This window comes from Phalacrocorax carbo, chromosome 3 (genome assembly GCF_963921805.1).
Source record: "Phalacrocorax carbo chromosome 3, bPhaCar2.1, whole genome shotgun sequence".
Classification (NCBI taxonomy): domain Eukaryota; kingdom Metazoa; phylum Chordata; class Aves; order Suliformes; family Phalacrocoracidae; genus Phalacrocorax; species Phalacrocorax carbo.
The window spans coordinates 76,164,766-76,188,607 of NC_087515.1; the positions used below are offsets into that span (position 1 = coordinate 76,164,766).

A 23,842-nucleotide genomic window follows, 5' to 3' on the forward strand; every position below is an offset into this window, starting at 1 on the left:
TTAAAAAGGAATGAAAATTGGTTTCTGATGATGCTTTCTAATTTGTACAATAGCCTGATGTGACATTTCCATTGTAGCTGTTTCACTTCCATACTAGATAATTTGTATGGTCAGTTTGGCAAAAATTAGAAGCTTTAATGAAGTTTTCTGGATCATCTATAATCTGATTACTTTTTTTTTAAGATTTAAAATTACTGACAACATAGAAAACCTGAAGGGGTAAAGGAGAAAAAGCAGTAGAAACCATCTTATGACTCATGTTTTTCATCGCACCGATGCATTTATTTCAGGAAGTAGTTCATATACTTATTTAGTTTTGGAAAGGATTATTTCTTTGAAAGGGATGCAGAACAGCTTTGGCTGCCTGTTACTGATAAATCAACTTTTCTGGACGTTGACTGGCTCCTTTGGAGCTTTGAAATGTGTTTGCTTAGCTGAACAAGATAATGAAAAGCAACCAGTCTGGCCATTAATTATATCATTAGTTGCATTTAAGTCAGCATTTACCACAGCACAGTGCTGTACATGAGAATTAGCTCTTGCTGCTGTTGCACGCAGGGGCTCCGTATACTGGCACTGAAGTCAGTTAGATGGTCCCCGTGAAGCAAGCAGGCAGAATTGTTTTCAACAGGGGACAAAACTGAAGTCTTGCTGTCAGACCGTCATAGCAAAAGCTGAATAAAGCACAGCAAGATAAAATCAATTAGGAGTTGAGGCCTGCACACAAAATATTTTTATGCTAGGGATTTAGTGCAATGCTCTCTGTATAAATATCATAATCCATTCCATTCTTTAATATAGTTAACCAATGGGTGTTCCTTAACAAGGGATGTCCTTATATGCGCTATTTTATGCATTATGGTAAGAACAGGCAGCGTTCAATCTTGACAGCTATAGATCAAATTACAAGCAAGACAGAGAATTATGTTTCTGCAGAGGGAACCCTTAGTCCCCTGCTGGGCTCCTGTGAAAGAGGTGGCCAAAAGCCAGCTAACTTTGCTCCCCAACTGCAAGGAGCCAGGCTGCATTACACTGCTGGCAGCACTCAGCATCCCCAAGGAGGTTTTTCTGAGCAGAGTCCAAGCGCAGCCACCACCCAGGGCTGCACGGTCTGGTCTGCAGCTGGGGGAAGCTTGTGCTGTAACTCATGGCCAGGGCAGGCAGTGGCCAGGAGAAGAGCCAGCCAGGGCAGCTGGAGCCTCGCCTTTTCCAGCCACCAACGCTGCTCCTGCAGGACATATTGGTGCCAGTGTGGGTGCCACCACATCCATGCCTGTCTGCTAGCGATCGCCCCCATGGGCTGGGGGAACATTTCGCAGGCGCTGCCTACAGTGTTGTCCTCGCAGTTACACCATGTGAGCGGTGATGGCCACCTCCTTAGGGCGCAAGACCCCAGGTGCTTGCTTCCCCATTTGCCCCTGTCTGAGCGCATTTGGACTGATGAAAGAGTACATCCCCATCTCACATTCTTCCATACAGAGGAGAGTTACTTACACTGCAAAAATTTGCTTCGCACAGGCATAGCTGTGCTCTCACTGTGGATTGTGTAACTCATTTGGTAAAACCTGCAACCCAGCGATACACTGTACGGACCAAATTTATTAAAAAAGCTTTTATTGGGTACAAATGGTGAAGAGATTGTAGCGTTATATAAGGCCATGACTTATATAACGTGGTGGTGGGGATGCCTTTACCAATTCCTATTCTGACAGTCACCATTTACAATTACTAGTTCCATTGTTCACCAAAACATTTGCAGCCATGCTTAATACTGGTTTTCGAAGTTGCAGCTGATGTTCATTTGTGCTCTGTGCCAATACTCATCTCCTGCAAGACACATGGAGTTTTATATATATGTGTATATATAGTAAAAATGGTATTTCTTTAAAGGCCTGCTGGAACAACTAAAATTCTAGTATGGAGCTTGGTGAGGCTGCCCTTTTTTTCCTTAACAAAGTACCCAAGGTGGCTGCAGCTCTATCAAAAATCCATCCTGATGACTGTTTAGGTAGAGTTCAGTGCCAACTTTCATTTTAGCTTCAACTTAGCGCCTCTCATTAATTTCTTACATTCCTCTGGGATGAGGATTTCCATATTTGGTTTTACTCTTGGATTATGTCAGAAAAGTTTGAACAAAACAGTTTCAGCTAAATGAATGTGAAAAAAAAATATCTTCCATATGTTGTTATCGAAATCTTCTGCATCTGTTGAAGTCAAAAATGGCAAGCCAAAAATCTTTATGTTGGCTTATGATGTAGCCTCTTCAAGAAAACACTCTCTCGGGTGGAAGAAAATTGGTTAAGTAGTTTTAAATCAACTTGTCATTTCTCTGCATACTATGTAGACCTCTTTCATTTTTCCCCCTCTCCCTTTTTCTTAATTTAGTTTTAAACTCTTGTTTAAAATGAGTTTGTCAGGGACTCATTTACTAAGAATATCTTTAATGACATCTCTGTTATGGATACATTTGTCAAGAACCCCAGCTGTTAAGGCCAATTGACTTGAAAAAGCCAGAGTGGAAGCCATTACTTCAGTATATGAGGGACAAAAAGTTTTAGAGTTTACTGTCAGCTCTCTTTCCCAGTTCATACCAGTTTAAGCATCAGACCTGATGACCTTACTGACATAATTTTGCATGTGTACAGTCAGACTGTTTCTTGCCCTTTTTATCTAAAACAGAGAAATAAAGTACAAAAACTAGGATAAATAGAAAAGTTGACAAATACCCACTTAAAAGTCAGAAAATCACAAAGGCTGAGATTGCTACAACAGTGCTAGGATTTCACACCTCTTTATATTCTTCTAAAGCTTACAACCCTCTTTGACGAAAGCCTGTGTTTAGAAAAAAAAAAGCGCCTTTAAACTCAAGTACCTAAATCCAGGAAAAAAGTAAGACTTAAGGAAGCTCATTCTCTGGTCCACCAAGTATCTAATAATTTGGAGCCCAATGGGATGGTCTCAATGAGAGAGATATTAAACTCTCCCTCTCCTATTCTTTCTTTCCTGCAAAAGTGAATACATTGGGGGCGGGGGGGAAGACTTCTCTGTGAGATGGGTATTCAAATCTCTTCAGCCAGGCATGTAAGCTTGCCAGCAGTTTCCAAGAGCACTCTAACTCTCAGCTATTGTAAAAATTAGTACATAAAAACATATGCGGAAAGTCTCCCACATCCTTCCTTCCCCCTCCTTACTGTGCTCCCCACTGGCTAAACAGGGCAGCTGGGAGCAGGCCATTGGAAATGTTTTTCCCAGGTAGCTAACTTTCTCCAGACATTATAAAGGGAGCCTAGGCATCAAATCCATGTGTGAAGTCAAGGAGTTATGCTACTCCCCCTTATACAGGGAGAACTACAGCGCAGAACAATTAAAACCAAAACGTCTAAATGGTCCACTGCTTTGCATTCCTCATTCTCCTGTAGAAAACCTTAAATACCAAAGGACAGACTGTTCCCATTTTGTTAAGTTAGACTGGTAAATATTCAGACAATCTGAAAAAAATAACACACAAAATACTTCTAAAATATTGGACTAATCATTTGCCGAGGTTGTGTGGCAAACCAGGGGCAGAGACAGCGGCAGAGCACATTTCCCTGTGACTCCAGTTCAGTGCCTTGAGCATACAAGTCCTTTCTCTTCTTCATTCCTGCTTTGCTACCTGAATTATAGAGATGTAAGATGAAAGAGATGTCGACCTCATTCTGTTCTGTTTTGAGGAACACTGCATTACTGTTTTATTTGTTGATCTACTGCATAAATAACCATGTCTCAGATGGTTACAGGCATACGAGGGGTAGGTACTACTGAAACCCATGTGACGGCTGAGGGAGGCACGTTACAAAAAATCCGTGTTTAGGATGAACATTATTAAAGTTTCCATGAAAACTGTGTTTGTTAAAAGAAGCCAAGTTAAGTTTTTATGCATAACTTTATTTCTGAGAGTTTCTCAACCTTGGCTTTGTACTTTGTTTGCCTTTCCTTGTTTGAAGAGGGAACCGGGCTCATAACAGATATCTGAAAGTCACAGTCCTGCATGTTGTTTTAGTGGATAAATGAGAAATTTTGATACTTTAAAAAGAAGGAAAAGGGAAAAAAATGTTTTTTTCTGAAGTGATCAGACTGACAAAAGTCTGAGATGAGGGAATCTCAGTCTCCACCTTGATCAGACCATGGTGATAACAGCTCATGGAGTGACAGAAATCCACCACACCCCCTGTTGGCACTTGGGTGGTTAATAAGATGACATGCACGGAAGCAGATGGCTGAATTTCCCTCGAAATAAGACTGGTTATATTCATAGAAGAGTGTTAAAACATATACATTAGGAGAAAATATCAAATGGAGTAGCGTGTGTCCTGGCTAGACATAATATGTAATGAGTGAAATTACATACTTCACATAGGCGATGGAGCACCTAACGCAACGTTCCCTGAAACCTGCAGCCTGTTCAAACGTGGTCAGTACAGTGAGGTAGACATGATCTTCACTGCTGTTGTTCATAGACTTTCTATATATATATATGTATATGCATATGTATACATACACACACACACTGCACTACAGTGTGTGTGTGTGTGTGTGTATATATATATATATATAAGAGGTTACAGACTATGAAAAGGTGGATCTGGTTTTAGCAGCTGAAGATCAGTGCAGAAGGGAGAACTCAGTGAAGGATGATGAGCACCTCTCTCTTTGCCGAAAAATTTTCTTGTCTGATTGACCTCTGCTGCTGGTCAGCATGTTACAGATGTGTTTGCCACTATGTACAGTTGCACTCTACAAAGTATTTAGGTAACACATTTGCTGCAGGTCTATCATAGATTATAATAGATAGATATACTTTTAGATATGTAAATTGCTACATTTAGCAGATGGTCTTTATACCTTTATACCACACTTAAGCGGTTTAATGCCAAATGCTAAATGACTGGGACACTCTTACTGGTAAAACAGTTCCTCCTCATGAAACCAGAGTGGCAGTACTTCAGTGCTGTTTTGTTTGCAACTGTTTTTCTATACAGGCTATAGATTTTAATGGGGATCCTATTTTTTGCTGTGAGTGTAAAATACCTAACTCAATACAGTCCACCCTTTAGACTGAATAGTTAACATGTAATTGAATACTACACTATTATTTTATAAAATAAATGTTAAAATCAATTGATTTATTTCCAAAATCTGTTTCTGCTTAAAGACCTTACTGATAACCACATTAAGAATAATATGTGGCTCTGTTAGTGCATGTGTATTTTTATTTAGTTGGATGTTTATACATATGTATCTCATGAGGTAAATTCTGGACAACTGTTATTGTACCCTCCCTTTCCTGTACACCAGCTTAACTTTTACTGAAACACAAGACAAAGTTTCCCTCATCTCTCGAGACCTTTTGGAAATCACTACATTGAATTAAAATTCCAAAGCAAAGATATATAGGTAGCGAAGGGATCTTAAGCTATGCTTTTGACCACCACTGGCATTAAGGCATGATACAGACTGTCCCTTTCAGATTATCCGTTCTAACCTCAAACCTCCACAGGAAAGAAGGTTTTCCACAACTTTCCTGTTGTGTAATCTGTTAGACCATTGAATTATGCTTGTAGTTAGAAATCCTTTCCTAAAACTTAAGCAACATCCTCTTTCTTACAAACTATACTAATTGTTTTTCATCCTGCCTCCAGCTGACACAGAGAACAACTGATTTCTCTTTATTATAACCTTTCACATGCTGAAAAAACAAACTAAACTCCTAGCCCTCCAAACCTCTCCTTACCTGAAGTATACACAAACCCATTTTCTTTTCCTCTGTAAAGCCTGTGTGTTGCTTCCTTGTGCAACTTCCATATTGCCTAAGCTTGTTCTTAAAGTGCACCTTTCTTAGAAGATGCTCAAAACGATCCTGTTGAGCACTTGCCCCTGCACTTGACAGAGGACTAAAGCTTGACTAATACTTCCTGTGAGCCAGCCCGATCCCAGGCTCCTTTCCTGTTGCCTGGATAGTCCCCGTTCTCTGTTTCTGAATTGGATTCCTCCTCATTCCTGAAGCACAGTCCTTTGCTGAACTTCTGCTTGATCTTTGGATCATGTCTCCAGTTATTACCTTGTGAAGTCCAATAGTATTCTGAGTTCCCTTTTAGGTGCACTTCCAGTCCTCCCAGTATAGCAGCAAACCATTTACTGTTACACCTCAAACTTATTTTTTTCAGCCGATTTTGCTCAGTACTTGTTTTCCTAGTCCTTATTTCCCTGGCTGTGCTCATGAGAATGTTGAACAGGACAGCATTGGAAACATTAGCGAAGTCAAGATCCATGACAGCTGAACTACTAAGCTGGATATACTGTCAGAAGAGAAAAATTACATTGACTTGACATGTTTTATTCTTGTGAAGCTGATCTTGACTATTTCTTACTATTTTGTTCCCCTATAAATGTTTTTGCTTTATTGTATTTTCAGTTATCTTAGTTGGCTGCTTTGTCTGTAATTTCCCTAGTCTTTGCTTCATAGTGTTGTTGCTCCACATAAGACCCATGTCTCTTTGCTCTCTGCCAGTCCCTCCCTTTTCTTCTTTTTTTTTTTAACTCCCCAACCACTTCTCACTCCTCTTTTCCCCCAGCTCTTTTGTGAAACCCTACCTAAAATCAGTATTGTATTTCCCTTTCTCCAGTTCTCCAGACTACCCTATTTCTTTTTGTTGTCAAAATCTCTCACTAATGGCTCAGAAATTGTTCAGCTAATTTCCTAATGCTGTGTGAAATCCTTTGACTATTACTTTTTTAAATTAACTTATTCTTTCCTCCTCTTGGCATGTTGTAGATAGGGTTTTCCAAGTTTAACACTCTTGGTAGCAACAAGTGCTAGATGTGTCAGTGGTTACATTGGCTATAACAATTTTAGGGAAATTCCCTCCCATAGCTCTCCCATGCTGCTAGCAATACAGAGACTATAAATATAGCCAAACCACAAGCATTTTTACCACTTTAGCTGATTTATGCAACATGATGGTGAAAATGTCATCAGGCAATCCCTGCACTACCATTCCTGTCTACGTTAGAGGAGAAGTTGGAGAAGTTTTTAAACTTGTGATTTGCGGGTAAGGGCCTCTGATAAGTTTGGCACAGTGTGCTAGAAATGGTAGTGAATACAATCAATTTAACAAACCAGTGAGGCCATTTTCTTTCAATGCCATGTGAAAATAAATAATAAAAATCTCTAATGTGCTTTTTCTTCTATTTAATGCACAATATACACATGCATCTCATTGGGCTGCTGGTTCATGAGGACTCACGGCATTTCAGGTGATGGGTCTGAATCAATTTCCCGGTAGTTCCACTTTCTTGTTTTTTTCCAGTAAGTCAGCTGGAATACATACATTGTCTTCTGATATCTGTAGTTTTAAAATGCAATTTGGACTGCACAAAGTTCTTATTAATACTTTTAGGATTCACAAATAGTGACTGGAAAATTCAGCGTGTTAAGGCACTTTCTTAAGAGAAAAGAGAATCCATGAAGAATCTTCATTTCTGTACTTCAGTATGCCAATATTTAATAAAGGTGAGGATGTATTTTGATAAAGAATGAACAGCCCCAAAAGAAAAATCATGTATCTACATGCAAATTTTCTTCCTAAACTAGGCACCTCCCTTCCTTCCTTCCCAAAAAGCCACACTACTCCCAGGGTGGGAATTGCTGCCAGTGCACAAAACAGCTGCCCGAACGAGTGAAGCGTATTTTAGTTTCAGTACATGAAAATAGCCTCAAAGTGTCACTAGAGAGCTATCGATAAACCGGTTCTAGCTACATTTTAAGGTTTTGGGGGTTCGTGATCTTTTCAAGAGCCACTTCTAATTTAATCCTTTTTATTGCTTAAAATGCCAGTCACTACATATGGTGGTGAAAATGCCCTGGCCACTAGTATATGGATGGCAAGTCTCAGTATCACAGTTCAGGTTTTATGAAGGCACAGAGCATGAAGTAAAAAAAAAAAACAAACAACTTGCAAATAACACAGATCTTAAAAAAAAAAAAAAAGGAAGTTGGTAATTAATTCCCTCCCCCATCATAATCTTGACCAAGACAAATAGAAATGTGATTTTAACAATGGTAGGAAGTGAAACAGCCTAACCTTTCTGCATTTAGCCTGGAAGATTTTTCAGAGCAGAGACTGTCTCTTGTATATGTTTACACAGTGCCCAGCACAAGCAAGGCTTGTAGTTAATCTGGGCCTTTTGAGCTTGTATCACAATATAAATATTTCCTCATAGTACTTCTTACGGAACGAACCTTTGTTTGCACTGCTGTTCAGAAGCTGTCCCCGGCTGTGCTCCTCCTTCGGGATTCCTTCCCAGCTGGCCACACCACTGTCATCTGCTATTCGATTGCCTTCAGTGCAGCAGATTTATATGAACGGAAGCCTGCAGTGAGATCATGGAAAATTTTAAAATGTCCAGTTTCACTTGCAAATGGTGCATGTCTTACATGTATGTTGCTTCACTCAAATGCTACTGGGAACATCTGGCGTTCAGCTCCCTTTTACAGTGTCATTTGAACTTGTGTGGCTTTCCTGAAGAGTTACACTATGCATGTTCCTCATTTTACCTTTGTCACAAAAGATAAAGAGTGTATTATTTCTCCTAAAATCCTCAGGAAAAACTTAGCACCACCATCTTCTGCGTCCCTACGTGACAGAGCCATGCAGAATGCTTCCAGGATTGCTTCTTGCAGTTACACCTGGTATGTCTACCATGAAGCGTTTAGGAGAAGAGAAGCTTCAGAAGCACTATTTTGTTTCTAGTTCTGTATATCCACAGATTATTAAACTAATGACTATCATAACATGTACGCAATAACAACAACAAGATGCAAGTCAAAGCCCTAAAGCCTCTTTAGATTAGATTAGATTAGATTAGATTAGATTTGCACTGGGATTTAAATAGAGAACAGTTGGCTTTGAATCTCTCTCCTCTGTTTATTAAAGTTGGATGGTGCTATTCTAACACCCCTGGAAAGCTATTTTCCCCTTCTTTCTCCCCTTTGGCCCAATTTGTAACAACATCAGAAGCCCCGTGATTTTGAAATTACATCTTTCCATGTAGGCATCACAAAGACAAAAAATTTACCAGATAGCACAGCATTCAGTGGATGTCAACAATCAACACAATTATAATTTTTACACTGAAAATAGCAAACTTTTCTGCTGATTTATCCACATGAGCTTTTAAATACATTTCTGCATCATCACTTCAATGTATAGGCTTGTCGAGTATTAGACTCCTTGTGGTGGTGGCAGGGGAAAAGCTAGGCCTGATGAACCTCCAGGGTGTAAACTCTTGCATATGTAATGATGAGGGCAAGTTTCCAGCAAGTTTTCAAGTTTTTGTCATTTATGGCAGCAACATGTGAAAGTGCTCCTGTCCGTTCTGCCATTGTAGTCCTGTGTGTCTTCAGTCTCTTAACACACTTCCTTGCTCTTTTACTGCACACGCTCCATTTCAGGCAGAAAGCAAGTGGATGCTGCCTGGAAGAATCAAATGTGTTTCTCTTATCATTAGCAGCATTTATAGAAGTATCTTAGAAGCGTTTTGTATTGGATAACTTTCCTCTCACGGATCTCAGTGACAGAAGAATAAGGCTAGACCTTCACAAAATTCCTTATCTAATTTAGTACACCTATGACGTTGTTTCTCCATGTGAGCACTAACGCGTAAAGTTAGGTGTTAAACACCAGAATCAAATATTAAACCAGAATTCAAATAAATCTATGTAAAAACATCCAGGGAAACAGATTCAGAGAAATTTTGGAATGATTCTCTCTCCACTGGTTTAAGTTTTCTTCTTGGATATTTATTAGAAACCAAAGACATACTTAAGATATGCAAAAACAGAATGACAAGGAAAAAAACCCTCATGTTCCTTCACGTATTCTGAGTATCAGTCCATTATTTCAGCCATTTTGATTGATTACTGAGATTGAAAATATTTGCTGCCCAGTCTCTTCAGAGGTACTGTGTCTGGTAAACTTGCTTTAACAGGATCCTGAACTGCAACGTAAGGCTTGTGACTGGCCTAATGATTCATTCCTGAAAAACATTACCTTCATCAGTTTTGGATTTGGTTTCCTCGGTGGTTTTCCAAAGGGGCTTGTCTTTGGACGCCAGTGAAGACAGTGTCTTGCGTAATTGAATTATATTTCTTAAAGACAGAAGGTGGGGTACTTTAAACCTATGACAGCCTTGCTCCAGAGGGCTAGAAAAAAGCCATTACTTCCTTTAGTTCTAACATTTGGTGGGTTTTTTTCTCCTCTCACTTTCCTTTTGTAAAGGCCCTGCCTATGCAGGTCTTCACTAACTGGTCCGGAATGTTTCTTTTCCAGTGAGGAGCCTATTAGCAACAGCTCCACAATGGGTTTTGTTTCCTTTGAACTGCACGTCACCCTCGTAAGCATGGTTTTTGTGTTATCAAATTAATTTAAAATATTCAGGTGCGCCTACATACCAAGTTTCAGAGAGATAACTACTCCAGTATAGGTTAGCAAGTCACTTCTTGCACCTATTACAGCTACTCCGTAAGTATGATTTCCCTAACCAACAGATTCATAGGTATTTTAATTTCTCTCTCTTTTTTGGAAGCTAAGCTGTGAATTTTAGGAGACAGAGTCTAGTTTGGACTAAAAATAAATTTCTAGTCACTGTGGTCTCCTCTAAGAGCAACTATCAAATACTGTATTACCAACGGTATCAGCTGTGGTGCTGGAAAGGACCTCAGAAGGTAAGTGTTGCTTGGCTCAAAACAATTCCTCTCCAGTGCTCGTCTAGTGCAGGTTATCCCATACACAACCACAAGAATTAACCTAAGAATCCCAAGTCCTGGAACATTTACCTACTTGGTGATAACAACTCGTACACTACCAGCAACACTCCTCCGTATTGCTGTTCTGAAATCAGAATTGTGTTAGGTACCAAAAAACCCCCAAAATCCCAAAATAAAAAGAAACACCCCTTTTCACTGACTAATGCCTTTGACACTTTATCTGAGTTCATCATAGCTTTGAGAACTAATATTCCAAGTTATCTTGTTTGGGTCTTTCTAAGCAGGTATTAATGTCCTGTTTCATCTCGTATCTTGGTAGTCGTGTTCTGGACAAACATGTCATCCTATAACAAAGACTGAGGGTAAAGATGTATAAATGATACTTCTAACCCTCCTCAAGATTTCAAAACATTCTGAAAGCAATAACTGAAGTTTTATGTCGCCTCTATTAGGTAACAATATCTATACCTATATTACGCCCACTAAAATAGGGGCATTCTGAAGCCAAGCCTCTTTCTTTTGTATAGAAAGTGTACTCAATAACATAGCACGAATTTACACATTCCTAACTGTCTACCTTATTCACAGGGCAACGCTTTGGTCACTCATCTGTTTAGCCGTAATCATCATTTTGATCCGATTGCTGATCCTCCTTGGGTCTTCCCAACAGGCAACGTTCCCACTTCAGAGCGATCTCAACAGTTGTCTCAGTAAACCCATCATGAAACACACCGCTACAGCTTCCCTTTCTAAATCCTCAAGCAAGCAACAGGCCTTAAAAGCTCACCAGCACACCGGCTCTCCCCAGGGCAAGCCAATACAGAGACTTTCAGTAGCGCTGTACTTCGCTGTAGCACCACCTCTCACATTCCTTTATTCAAGTAACAGGAGGCTGCCTGGCCTGCTCGCCTCTGCCCTGCTGGACTCGGTTGCAATCGCCATAGTTCCCATTCATTGTCAATTAGCTGAGGTCCCTGGAATTGTAAAGAGGACAAATTAACCTCACTGTCTACAGTATGTTATAAACACAATACGCTACTTTCACTTGCTGCATACTTCAGGAAGGAAAGTACCTGCTTCATTCTACCCCAGTGACCTAGGCTGGGTAGAAAAATTTGCCATAACCTAGAAACAGGATGCTTTCAACTAAGCTGCATCATTATGGAAAACACATTTTACCTCAGTCTCTTAAGACCTAACAAACGAACACCGAAATGAGGCGGGTATCACCAACAATGACCTTTTACTACTCTTTTACTACACAAATAGTGTGAAGACAGAATTGACGGGGCTGATTTTGCAGGAGACCGTTAACCGGTATTACAGCTTCAGACTAGAACGTGTTCTAGGTTTTTTAAAAAAAGTAATAAATAAAGGACTCACGACTTAGAAAACCCCAAACATCAAAGCAGATTAAAACCTTTGACCTTTATCTAATCATCTGCAAGTGAAGTACAAGAGTTAGCCATTTCAAACAGTATTAGATAACGAAAAAACATTCCTAAAACACAGACAACATCCTCCCTCATAATAAAGGAGTGAAATACTCGTATATGCACCGTTTGAATCAGATACAGCCAACAGGAGTTTTTAGGTAGGTCAGAAGCTGATACATGGACACTTGATTTGTATACAGTGGTTGTGTACACAAGCGGGAAGGTGAACACGCTCCAGCAGAATCCAAAGCCTAGGCTCCATTTCCCTCACCCAGCTTGCCTTTCCCTTTTTTTGCCTGGCTTCCTTGCCTGAAGGCAAAGTCTCTACAATTTCACATTAATAACTATCAGGACCAGATATGGAACTCGAGTACTTGAGGTCAGACATTGTGATTCGGAGAGTCTGAAATTAAGTTTAGACATTACCAAGATAGGCATGAAATTTGAATGGACTTTTGTACAACCAGGTTTTGACCTTGAACAAGGGAGACTGTTGCCTCGGTCTAAGTAAATAAACATAAAAGAAGTAAACGTCTAGAGCCCTCGCCAGGCAAAACTAGATTCCAGTGTAAGTTTTACCTAAAAATACGGTATTGTTTCAGCACAATGGAAGTTACCTTGTTCACAGCAATAATGACATTCTGCTTAAAACGAACTACAGCAACCCATAAGAAAATCAACTTGAAATCACACATTTTAAAGTCACATGCATTCATATTTTGAGAGAATTTGTTGAAATTACAATACTTATTACGATTAGTACTTTCACTGAGACATAACAGCAACCAATGCAATAAGGCAAAAAGCTTTCTTGGCAAGATGGACCAGTCACTAACGCCTAGCCCCTTCATTTCCCTTGTACATAGATGAAGATATTCTACAATTGTACGGGAGTGACCGCTCAGCCCCTCGGGGACTGAGGGAGGAAGGATGCTCTCGCACAGTTCTTTGGCAGGAAGAAGCAGCTCAAAGCTCCTCCTTTTCCACTATTCGAACCCCCTTCTGATTCCCGCCTTCTTAAACTGCACAGTGGAAAACCGGTATCATAGAAACTCTGCTAGTGTTAAGACTTGGAAAGAGATTTCAAGTCAAGCCAAAAGCCATGGAACAACGCAGACCCAGGCCAGGAGCCCAGCTGCTGGGGCAGGAGCGATTCTGCACCCCCAGGAACTAGAAGTGCTTCAGAAAATGCCACCAGCTGAGTGAGAAAAGAACGTAGAAGTTTGAGGTGAGCAGGTTGGGGAAAATCTGAAAAAGAACTTTACCAGTGAGTCTTTTCTTCATATGTACACATGCAGTTTGACAAAGAAAAAAAACAAAAGAAGAAATTCAGACTTCTCTTTAAGAATCCTTGGATTTAAATATATATATATTTATTAAAAAGAGACATTGACTCTATGGCCAAGACATCATGCGTCTCAGAACAGGTTTTTACAGCCATGTTATAAAAACCCCTTAGCAAAGCAGTTATGCACTAGACTTCAAACACATGTACTCCAAGAATGACACTGGTGTGGAGGATCTTGTTTTACATCCATTTATTTTTGTCCCTCAGCAATTATAGCATAGTTTCAATACATTTCTAAAGCTATAGAGAAATACCAGGGCAACTAGAGTACATACAAGCCAAAGTTAAAATGGTAGACAGCTGAATTAAAAAAAAAAAAGAAAAAAAAACCAAAAAACAACAAACCAAACAAAAAAGTACGCATTCAGCAGGAAATCTACTATACTTCATTCAGTTTAGGCTTTGTTCTTTAGGGAACAAGGTGCTAACGTGCCATTTTCTCATAAAATGAATCATAATTGCTTCCAAAGAGTTTCTGCTGAAAATTTAGGTGGAAGCAAATAAGCGTAACACTAAACTTTCTCCTATAAACTTAGAAGCAACACTTTCTTGAATCAATTTCCACCCTCCAAATACCACTGCTGCTTTTCTTGCATGAACCCACTGTTTTATTAAGGCATAATATGCCCTGAGCAATATGCTGGAAATTAGCCAAAAAGCCTAACAATTAAAAGGCAAGCACCAAGTGATTATTTTTATAGACAAATTTTGAAATCTGTTTTGTAACTCACCTGTACTTCGAGTAGCACTTGAGGAAAAAAAGAAAATATTGCTTTTAATTACTTTGAGCAGAATGGCAGTGTTAATCCTCCCCTTTCTCCCTCCAGGCTAAAGTTTTCAAGCTAATTGTCTGGGTACCCAAGTAGGACCAGCATACCAAGACGTTAAGCGGGACGTCTGTTCGAGAGCTTAATTTTTAAGCAACTCGGTGTAAAAATTTCAGTGCCCCACCCTAAGCAATTCAAATTAAATCTTGTTTTCCTCAAGACGCAAGTCTCTCACATGCTGGATACCTCTGGTCTTAAAAGCAAGATGGAGCCTGGACAACAGGAGAATTGTACACTGTACATGCTCACACTGCCTTCCAGTCTTCTTTTTAGAGCCAGAAAAGCCTATAAATTAGCTGCTGCACTGCCCAATTTCTCTAAAAGATGAACAGTTATTACAGAGTCCAGGATCTGCGAAGGTAGTTTTCAAAGCTTGTGCTAACTGCACACATGACTTTCTCTATACAAATTTAGGCAATACTGGCTAGTCCCTTTAAGCTACCAGAGTATCCATAAAAGAAAGACAACCAAATTATACATTTTATTCACATTTATTTTTCGCTTTTAGTGTGCTCACAGAAAATTAGAACACCTTAAGCAGGAGTTTAATAGCAATTTTTGTAAGCAAAGTTACATTCCATCTCTAAGTCAAATTGGTCAAAGCTTCTCCAGTATTTACAAAAACATGATAGACAAGATGCTACACAAAAAAAAAAAAAAAAACATTGCATCTGAAGAGTTTTCCTTTATTTTCAAAGACAACTGGAAAAGAAAGCATTGTCTGCTGTAATCAAAAACATACCACAGTATAAACAGTAACCATTCCACTTATCACAGCTTGGTTGAGTTTAAAATTTGTGTTTAAAAGGTCCAAGATGACTGCAGTTTTACAAAAATGGGCAGGGTGGAAAGAGTTGCAAACTTCATGTGCTTCTGGATATCAAGATTTGTTTTTTTGTTTTTTTTTTTTATACAATAGTCACAGTTAAAAACACCCTGCTGGTAATACATAATTACACTTTATTAAGGTCATAAACCAGCAATAAACAATAAAGCCTATACAACTTGTATTTCTACTTAATCACTGACTGATACAGCTAACATGAGATAAGTGAAAAGTTCCTATGGTTTAAATGAATTCCTAAGACTATGATCTCTTTATCTGGGTATTGATTTTTATTTTTTTTTCCTTTTTCCTTTCCTTCTTAATCAAGACTTGTAGTGTTGTAAACCTTATAGAACATCTGCCTCACAAAATACATCGTAATAACTTTCTTTTAAAAAAAAGACTAACCCCTTACATCATTTCTGGCGGGGCGCGCTCCCGGCAAGGGCTGCGCACCCCGGGTTCCCCACTGCGGCCCCTGCCACTTCATTTGATATCCCTTATTGACCCACCCATCTCCTTCATATATGGGCATGTCCATAGACCGATCGGGAAAAGTTTTATAATATGAAGAGAGTTGCAAAGTATTTAAAAAAAAAAAAAAACTAAAAAAAATCCCCCAAAACAAAAATAACCCAAAACCCAAAACATTAATACTGATGAAAAAAAATCTAAAAACCAAAACAAAACAAAACCAAAAAACCAAAATATAGAGGATGGGAGAGGAGGGCGGGGGGGAGGCCCCCCTCCGCCCGTTGGAATGGCGGCAACACACAACGATTTGAGATGGGAGCTGCGGGGGGAGAGAAAAAAAAGAAACGAGACATCTTTTAAATCAATCCCTGGTTGTAGACAAGTTCTCCGAGACCAGTACCTGGCACCACTCCAACAAACAAACAGGGGGGAAGAACAGTCCGTCGGCGAGGGGCGGCGGCGGCGCTTACTCCGCCGACTCGGCGGCGGGTCCCTCCGGACTGCTCTCGGCGGGGGGCTCCTGCCGCGCCGCCGCCGCCTCCTCCGCGGGGGCCGCCTCCTGCTCGCCGCTGCCCGCCTCACTCGTGGCGGCGCCCGCCGCCGCCTCCTCCTTCTCCTTCCCCTTCCCCTCCTGCTGCTGCTGCTGCTGCGGCGGCTGCTGCTCCTCCGCCGCCGCCGCCGCCGGGGCCTCTTCTCCCGCCGCCTTCTCGGGGGCGGCCTCGTCCGATTTGGCCTCCTGCGAGTCCCCCGCCTCCTCCTTCCCCGCCTCGGCGCTGCCGGCGGCGGCCGCGCAGGCCTCCTCGGCGGCCGCCTTCCCCTCCTCGCTGCCCGCCGCCTCGGGGGCCGCCGCCGCCTCCTCCTTCCCGCCCTCCGCCGCCGCGGCGGCGCCGCCCTCGCTCTCGGCCCCCTCGCCGGCCTCCTTCTTGTTCTTCTTGAAGGAGAAGCCGCTGAGCTTAAAGGACTTCTTGAAGGAAAAGCGCTTCTTTTTTTTTTTCGGGGTCTCGCTGCTGGACGAGGGGGTCGCGCCCTCCTCAGTCTTGGGGGAGGACTCGCCCTCCGCCGGGGAGGCCGGCTCGGTGCTCTCCGCCTCGGCCGCCTCCTTCTCGGAGGCGGGCTCCGACGAGGCCGCCTCCTCCTTGCCCGTCTCCTCGGCGGGCGCGCTGCCGTTGGCCTGCACCTCCTCCTTGCCCGCCTCCGCCGCCGCGGGGGAGGCGTCGCCGTTCACCTTCACGTGGCCGTTCTCCTGCAAGACAGCGACGGACGTTACCGGCGGCGCCGAGACGGTGGCGGGACACCGGGGTGGGGTGGGGGGGAAGGGGGGCGCCGCCGCCGCCGCCCTCCCCGCCCAGCCGCCTTTCCTCGCTCGCTCCCGCGGTTTCAGCCCCGCGGGGCCCCGCCGCCCCTCGCCGGGCCTGGCCGCGGCGGGCGCCCCCAGCGGCGGGCGGGGCGGGACGGGGCGGGCGGCGGCCGCCAGAGGGCGCCGCAGCTCCACGCACGCAGGGGCGCCGCGCACCCCCGCCCCCGGCGCGCCCCGTCCAGCCGCGGCGGCGGCGGCGGCGGCGGCGCGGGGCGGGGAAGGCTAACAAAGCTCGGCCGGCCGCGGGCCCCCCACCCGCCCGCCGCTGCCCCGCTCCGCCCGGCCCCCGCCACCCCCCCGCACCGCATTTGCATCTCTCAGGCGCCCGGAGCGCGGCTGCCGGCCCGGGGCGGCAGCTGCGGGGGCGGCGGGGGGTGCCCGCCCGCAACGCCAACGCCGCCGCGCGGGGCAGCGGGGGCACGGCCAGCCCGGCAGCCGTGGTGCCGCGGGGGGTGGTGGTGACAGAAATCCGCGTCCCGGCGAACCCCCCCCGCCCCCTCCCCGGGCGGAGGCGCCGCGGCCGGGGCGGGGGGCGCAGCCCCTTCCCCCCGCGCCGCCGCCCGAGGGGTGCCCCGCCGCCGCCGCGCCCCCGGCCCCCAGTCCCGGCGGCTCCGGCCCCCGCTACCGCCCGGTGCCCTGCCACCGCGGGGGGCGACCCGCGCCGGTCACCCAGCGGCTGCGGGAGGAGGGGGCTAAGCGGGCAGAAAAGCCAAGCGGTGTAAAGATCCTTCCGTTTACGGAGCCATTGGGACACTTCAGCGTAATACACGAGGGATTTAAATTAAAAAAAAAAAAAAGAAAAGGAAAAAAAAAAAAGATGTGCCCCCCCGCCCCCCCGACGCAGGAAAGATAAAGGAACAAATCATTCAAAGCCGAACCCGCGTTAAAAAAAATAAAGATATTATTCCTTTGCTTCGAGTTGCAAAGATAAAAGGATCGACCGTATTCTCCATTGAACGTGCCACCACGGGGGCATCAAAGGAAGAAGAATTAAACAGGATGCGAAAGAGAGTCCGTCGAAGTTAGATTAAAAAAAGGAGTAGGTTTAATAATTTTTTTAAATTCTTTTTTTTTTTTTTTTTACCTGTCCATTCGCCTTGGATGGAGACGCAGCCACCCCTTCCCCAGGTTTCTCGGCGGAGGCTTCGCCCTTTGCAGCGGTCTTGGAGAACTGGGCACCCATGCTGTCTTATTCAACAAAGAAACTCAACAGATCCAAAAGGAGGGGAAACAAAGAGCGTTGGGTTGGTATAAATACTGGGCGACCAGCAGCAGCAGCAACACACACACACACCAGAGGGGAAAAAAAAAAGAGAAGAGAGAACAGAACCGATTATAATGCACTCCTTTTAAAAAATTTAAAGTTGAAGAGATCAAAAAGCAGCAGCACAGGAGGGAGGGGAAAAAAAGGGAGGAAAAAGTCGAGCAAAAAAAAAAAAAAGGAGCCCAAGTTTAGTAAAAAGAAGTAATAAAAAATCCCAGATTTGTAGCCGTACTGTAGACAAGGAGAAAATGGAGAAATCTCCCTGGTTGCTAATAAGATGCGGAGTCCAACGCCCAAGTGCACAGATGAATGGGCTTCCCGAGCGGTGACGGCAGCCCTCCGCCCGGCGCCGGCCAATCGCCGCCGCGCCACACAAAGGGGGGCGGGGCCTGGCCGCCCGGCGAACAATGGAGCCGCGATGGCAGCGGTTTGAAATCAGCCCCCGGCCGATAATGAATGTGCCGCTCCGGCGCGGCGCGGGCGGGCGCGCCGAGCCCCGCGCCGGGCCGCGAACAAAACACCCCAGGAAAGCGGGGCGGGCGGGCGGGGACAATGGTGCGAGGGGCCCGAGGGGGAGTGGGAGTGGGAGTGCGAGTCCGTCCCGGCCCCGCCGCCCGCCCCCACCCGCTGCCGCCGTGAGAGAGCAACAGATAGCGTGTGCGAGCCCGGGGCGGGGGGAGAGGGAAGGAGGGGATTTGCTGCCTTCTTTTTTTTTTTTTCCCTTTTTTTCTTTTCCTTTGCTTTTTTTTTTTTCTTTTCTTCCCTGGGTTTAATTGGTCGCGATTGTTAAATCGCCCCCAATTTGGAAGGTATTTGAACCACGTAGATCGGGTTTCGCCAAACGAGATCACGAGTCGAAATTAGTAGGTCTGTAGGCCAGATGTTGCAAACGCTAAAGCAGCGGCGGCAGGAGCCGCTGCCGAAGCAGAAACGGGCCCCTCCCCCATAGCGATATTGGCTTGGAATAAAATATTTTGTGATTAGCCTACGGCTCTAATTAAATTCTGCTCCCTGATTATTCCTGATTTGTGTTTTTAAAGTATTTTCTGAGGCGGTGACCCGTTTCAAGATTCCACCGCCATGCGCCCCAGCAGCGGGAGAAGCGACGTTATCAGGGAAACATTTGCGCTTTCCCAAACCCCAGCCCCGAACGTGTATTTACGTTGAATTTAAACCCTCGAATAAGACGTAACCCGAAACTAATGCACGCGAATTAACGGTGATCTGGAGCGCTTAGCAGCGGTGGGGTGGGTGAGATATCACGGATCGGATGGATTTCCTTTCTCGGGGGAGGGGGCGGCGGGTGCGGGAGCCAGCGGGCTCCGCCGTGCCATGCGGGGAAAGGTTGGCTCAGAGCCCCCTTCCCGCCTCCCCCCCCCCCCCCCCCCGGGCACCACCACCCCCTTTTAAGGAGCAGAAACGAGCGTCAGAACGATCGTTGCCCAAACTCGGCTAATTTTCTCCAAACGCCTCTTGTTTATAAACAAGGATGTTAAAATCATGCCGGTACCGAAGGGCTGCGGCGCGGGGAGGCTCGCCCCGGCCGCCCACCCTCCGCTCCCCGCGGATCACCCGGGGCCGCCCGCCGGGCTTTGTGCGGCCGCCGCCGCCTTGCAGGTAGCCCCGGCGAGGGCAGCCGGTTATTTTCAGCCGCTCAAGGGAATACGTCGTTTCTTGGGGGCAAAAGAGGCATTTGGGGTTGGGTTTTTTTTTTTTGAGGGGTGGAGCCTTCCCACCCCCCCTCCACCGCCTTTCACGCACAGCTCCCCCGCCGCCGAGAGCCGCCGCTCCCTTTGTCTCGCCCGTCGCCGCCCGCCCCGCCGAGCCCGCCGCAGCGGCCTCCCGCTCCCCGGCGGGCTGCGTGTCCGTCTGTCCGTCTGTCCCCCCCCCCGCCCCGCGGCCACGCACCCCGCGCCGGCAACACCTCCTCTCCCGGGGGGCCGGCGCGGGGGGCGGCCGCTGGCTCTGCCGGGGTGAACGCCCACGGCGGGGCGGGGGGGCAGGGGGTGCCGGTGCCGCCGCCGCGCCCCGGGGCTCCCCCGGCGTGGCCGCGCCGCCGGGCAGTTTCCCGGGCGACGGCGGGGGCCCCTTGGCGGGGCTGGGGGCGGCCCTGCCCGCCCCGGCGTCACCTGTGACCGCCGGCCCCGCCGCTGCGGGGCTGGGCTGGGCTGGGCTCGCCGGGGCCGGGGTCGGGGGCGGCCGCGGCGGCCGCTCCCGGGGGCCCGGGTGGCGGGAGCGGCTCTCCGGGGGCCCCTCGGCCGCCGCCCCCCGCCCCCCCGGCGTTGCGCGGGGGAGCGGCGCACGGCGGAGGGCGCCGGCGGCAGAAGGGACGGAGGGAGCTGCGGTGGGCTCACCTTGCGGCGTGACGGCGGCGCGACCGTGGGGCACGGCCGCCCGGACAGCTTCCTTCTTTGTGATCCTCCTCCGCTTCCCACGGGGACTCCACGCGTAGCGTTTTCTCTGTTCCTTTTAATCTGGATATTAAGCAGATCGTGATTTTGGTGTTTTTTTTTACACTGGTTGATATAACAGATCCCCTGAGAAGACCTGCTGGAAGACCATGACAGGACTTCACAGCACGAAAAGTCATGCGACCACCTTGCACGGGTATATGCAATTTCACCTGCCTGGCATACGCAGTTTTACTTTCCACCGTAGCTACATCTGAATTTCAGACTACTGTCGCTGGAAAATTTCACAGAGTGACTGTGGGACTTTTGACGGCGTATGCTTTGTGTTATGCTTTTGATATGTTTTTCCACCATTTCAATATTTTACAACTTTAAAAGAAAAAAAGAAAAAGCCTTGACTGACGTTATTCTAGGTGCTTGGTTGTAGAGTCTCTGGACAAGCAGGAATTCTGGAATATACGTACACTCCCTCTGTCAGTCCCAGTGCACTACAGCCTGGACAGTTATCTCTGCTTTCTAGCCCAAACCCTTGGACATGAGGTGCAAATATAAGATTTAAACCCTTGACTGACCTCTTGAGCCCAGCAGTTACCAGGCTGCTCCTTGTCATAACACACCTTTAAGCTCCAAGCAGATACGCTGGAGGGGAGATTCCTCATTCTTGAAGTTGCACTTTACTCAAGTTCCTGGTCTTTTCATCTCCTTCCAAGGGGAAAAAAAGAAAGGAAGGGGGAAGAAAAAAAAAAAACCAAACCCCAAACCAAAACAATCCCTGACTGGTGTATTGCAGCAGGAGTAATCAGATATGAATATCAAAATACCAATTTTCTACAGTGCCTTCCACTGAAAAAGATGTTGCAGCATTTCTTTGGCAGGAACAAGGATGTGCCAGTGTAGAGGTGCTTGCGAATAGGCTGCTGGAGATGTAGTGCCTGAAAAAAACAGTACCATTGTAAGTGTATTTGCGTAAGGGCTTTCACCACGATAGCTATGTCAGCAAAAAATCATATTTCCCCCCTCCCCCATGTGACACAGGTGATGATGTTTCTAAGAAGATGACAGCCATGGTTGAGAGACAGCTCAAGGAGCCCAAAACTAAACAAGAAGAAACAGGGCTGGGTAGCTGTTCTCAGGGTGGTGGCAGGATTCGCCTAGCCTAGCTTCACCAAAGGTTAAAGGCCCTGCCACTCTTAATATCCTCATTTCTTATTGTGTGTTGCACCCTCCGGATGAAGTTGTCTTTTTGTAGGACTTTCAAAATGTGATTCTTCTCAGCACATTTCACCTGAGATGATTTTAATCCTCTCCATTTGGGAAGGGGGAAGGCTGAGGTGTTGACTGATGAAGTGGTTTTACAGTGCTTCCCAGCAAATCAGCGTCACAGCTGACTCAGATGCTTGCTGATGCTTGGCTGTGACTTTGTGATCATTATTACTGAGCCTGTGCCTTGCAGCTATGACTTTGATCAGGCATAAATGCAAATCTTTCTGTCAAGCTATCCAGGTATAAGCATGGTAGATAGTGCTTATGCCAACTTTACGCTAACCTTCTGTGGGGAGGCTAGAAAAAAGGCTGCTAGATTTCAGACCAAGACTGAAGGCTGAGGCAAAGTTGCCCCTGCAAAGCGTTTGGCCGCATTTGGAACAACAGCTGGATGCCGTGCCATGCTCTGGGTTATGTGGCTATGGAAATCCTGACCTTGCATCAGGTCCTCCAAAACTGCAATTTGCCACCCTATGAAAGCCCGGCTTCCGACTCCTGTTAACCACTGCCCAACCTCCCATCACAGTAATACCCAACTTTTAATTTTTTTCCCCAATAATGTATATGCATTCCTTTTCATCCATTCCTGCAAGGCAGGTAAATGAAATGTTACTTTCATTTGACAGTTCGGGGAAAGGAGAAAGCAGCTAAATAACAGCTCCCTGCTGGTATAGCAGCTGCACTCCGGAGTCCCAGGAAAACCCATCAGTGACACTCACCCTTGGCTAAGGTAAAAGCACAATCATGAACATGTTTTAACTCCTGTTAAATCTTGAAACTTTTAAAAACGTGTCCTAACTTGCCACGTGTAGATGGGACACAAATGTATTTTAACACGTTTGCTGGCAAATGCGCTAAAATGCAACACACCCTGTCAACACTGAGAAGTTGAAAACATGTTAATTAAAGGTTTTCACTGACACTTTTTTTTCTTTTAGTACACCTTTATCCTCGTCCAGACAAGCCTTTAAAGAAGGTGAATCTAAGAGCGGTTTTGGGAGCTGGAATCCAGTGTTTACAGAAATCCTGAAACAGTGTGTGCTTTCTGATGTTCCCGTTGTGCCTCCCCCCTGGGCTATCTGAGCTCTGAGGAGGTGCTGGGAAGCCTCCTTGTGTCCTGGGGTACACGGAGACATTTCCTCTGTGCAGGGAGGGCAGCAAGCAAAACAAAAAATGATAATCAAAGTTTAAACTGAGAGATAACATTCCCTGTATGCCAATCTACCCCAAAGTCCTTTCTTCTCTTGTCCCAGTCATCATGGAGCAATAGTGAACATGTGCAAGGGAAAGAAAACACCTTGCTTTCCCAGGAGCTGTCAGGCTGGGACAGTGAGGGGATTTCATTCTTGTTTTAATCTGTATATACTTTCTGATAACGAGAGAACAGGGCAATACGATGTGAATAATGTTAAAAGTTTCAAGTTCTAAAACTAAATTCAGATTTGTGGAATAGTTGCATCTTTTCCTGTTTCCCAAAAATGAGTAGTTCATGATGTCCAAATCAGCGCTGGGATTTCTTATCGACACATCAGTCAGTTTCTTCAAGCTTTACTCCAGTTTGGTGCAATGCTATTGAAAGCTTTTAACCTTTGTGTCACTCACAACTATTACAAGCCCTTTACTAATATTTGCCAAGCTTTTATTAACCGAATACATTCAACAATGTTTGTTAAATAGGATCCAGACTGTTTGAATGTACAGTGTGCTGGGAAACTGAAAACTTAACAGAGCTTATACATTTTAAGGGTTTCATACAGTTTGTCTTTCTCATACCTAATGAAAAATATCTGTCAACCAGCTGGATAACCAGCAGCCAGTAATGAGGCTGG

General features: G+C 45.3%; 1 protein-coding gene and 1 long non-coding RNA gene across 2 annotated transcripts; both read right to left on the bottom strand.

The window, feature by feature from the left end:
- Positions 1 to 473: 473 nt before the first annotated feature.
- Positions 474 to 22,044, bottom strand: LOC135312609 (uncharacterized). The gene is made up of 3 exons (XR_010372225.1): positions 20,694 to 22,044; positions 8,282 to 8,412; positions 474 to 674 (listed from the first exon to the last, which is right to left on the bottom strand). It is a non-coding gene; the product is annotated as an uncharacterized LOC135312609 (long non-coding RNA).
- Positions 13,765 to 18,927, bottom strand: MARCKS (myristoylated alanine rich protein kinase C substrate). The gene is made up of 3 exons (XM_064447438.1): positions 18,572 to 18,927; positions 18,160 to 18,332; positions 13,765 to 16,961 (listed from the first exon to the last, which is right to left on the bottom strand). Exons 2-3 carry the CDS (start codon positions 18,256 to 18,258, stop codon positions 16,185 to 16,187), a joined length of 876 nt encoding a protein of 291 aa, XP_064303508.1. The 5' UTR covers positions 18,259 to 18,332; positions 18,572 to 18,927; the 3' UTR covers positions 13,765 to 16,184.
- Positions 22,045 to 23,842: the final 1,798 nt, after the last annotated feature.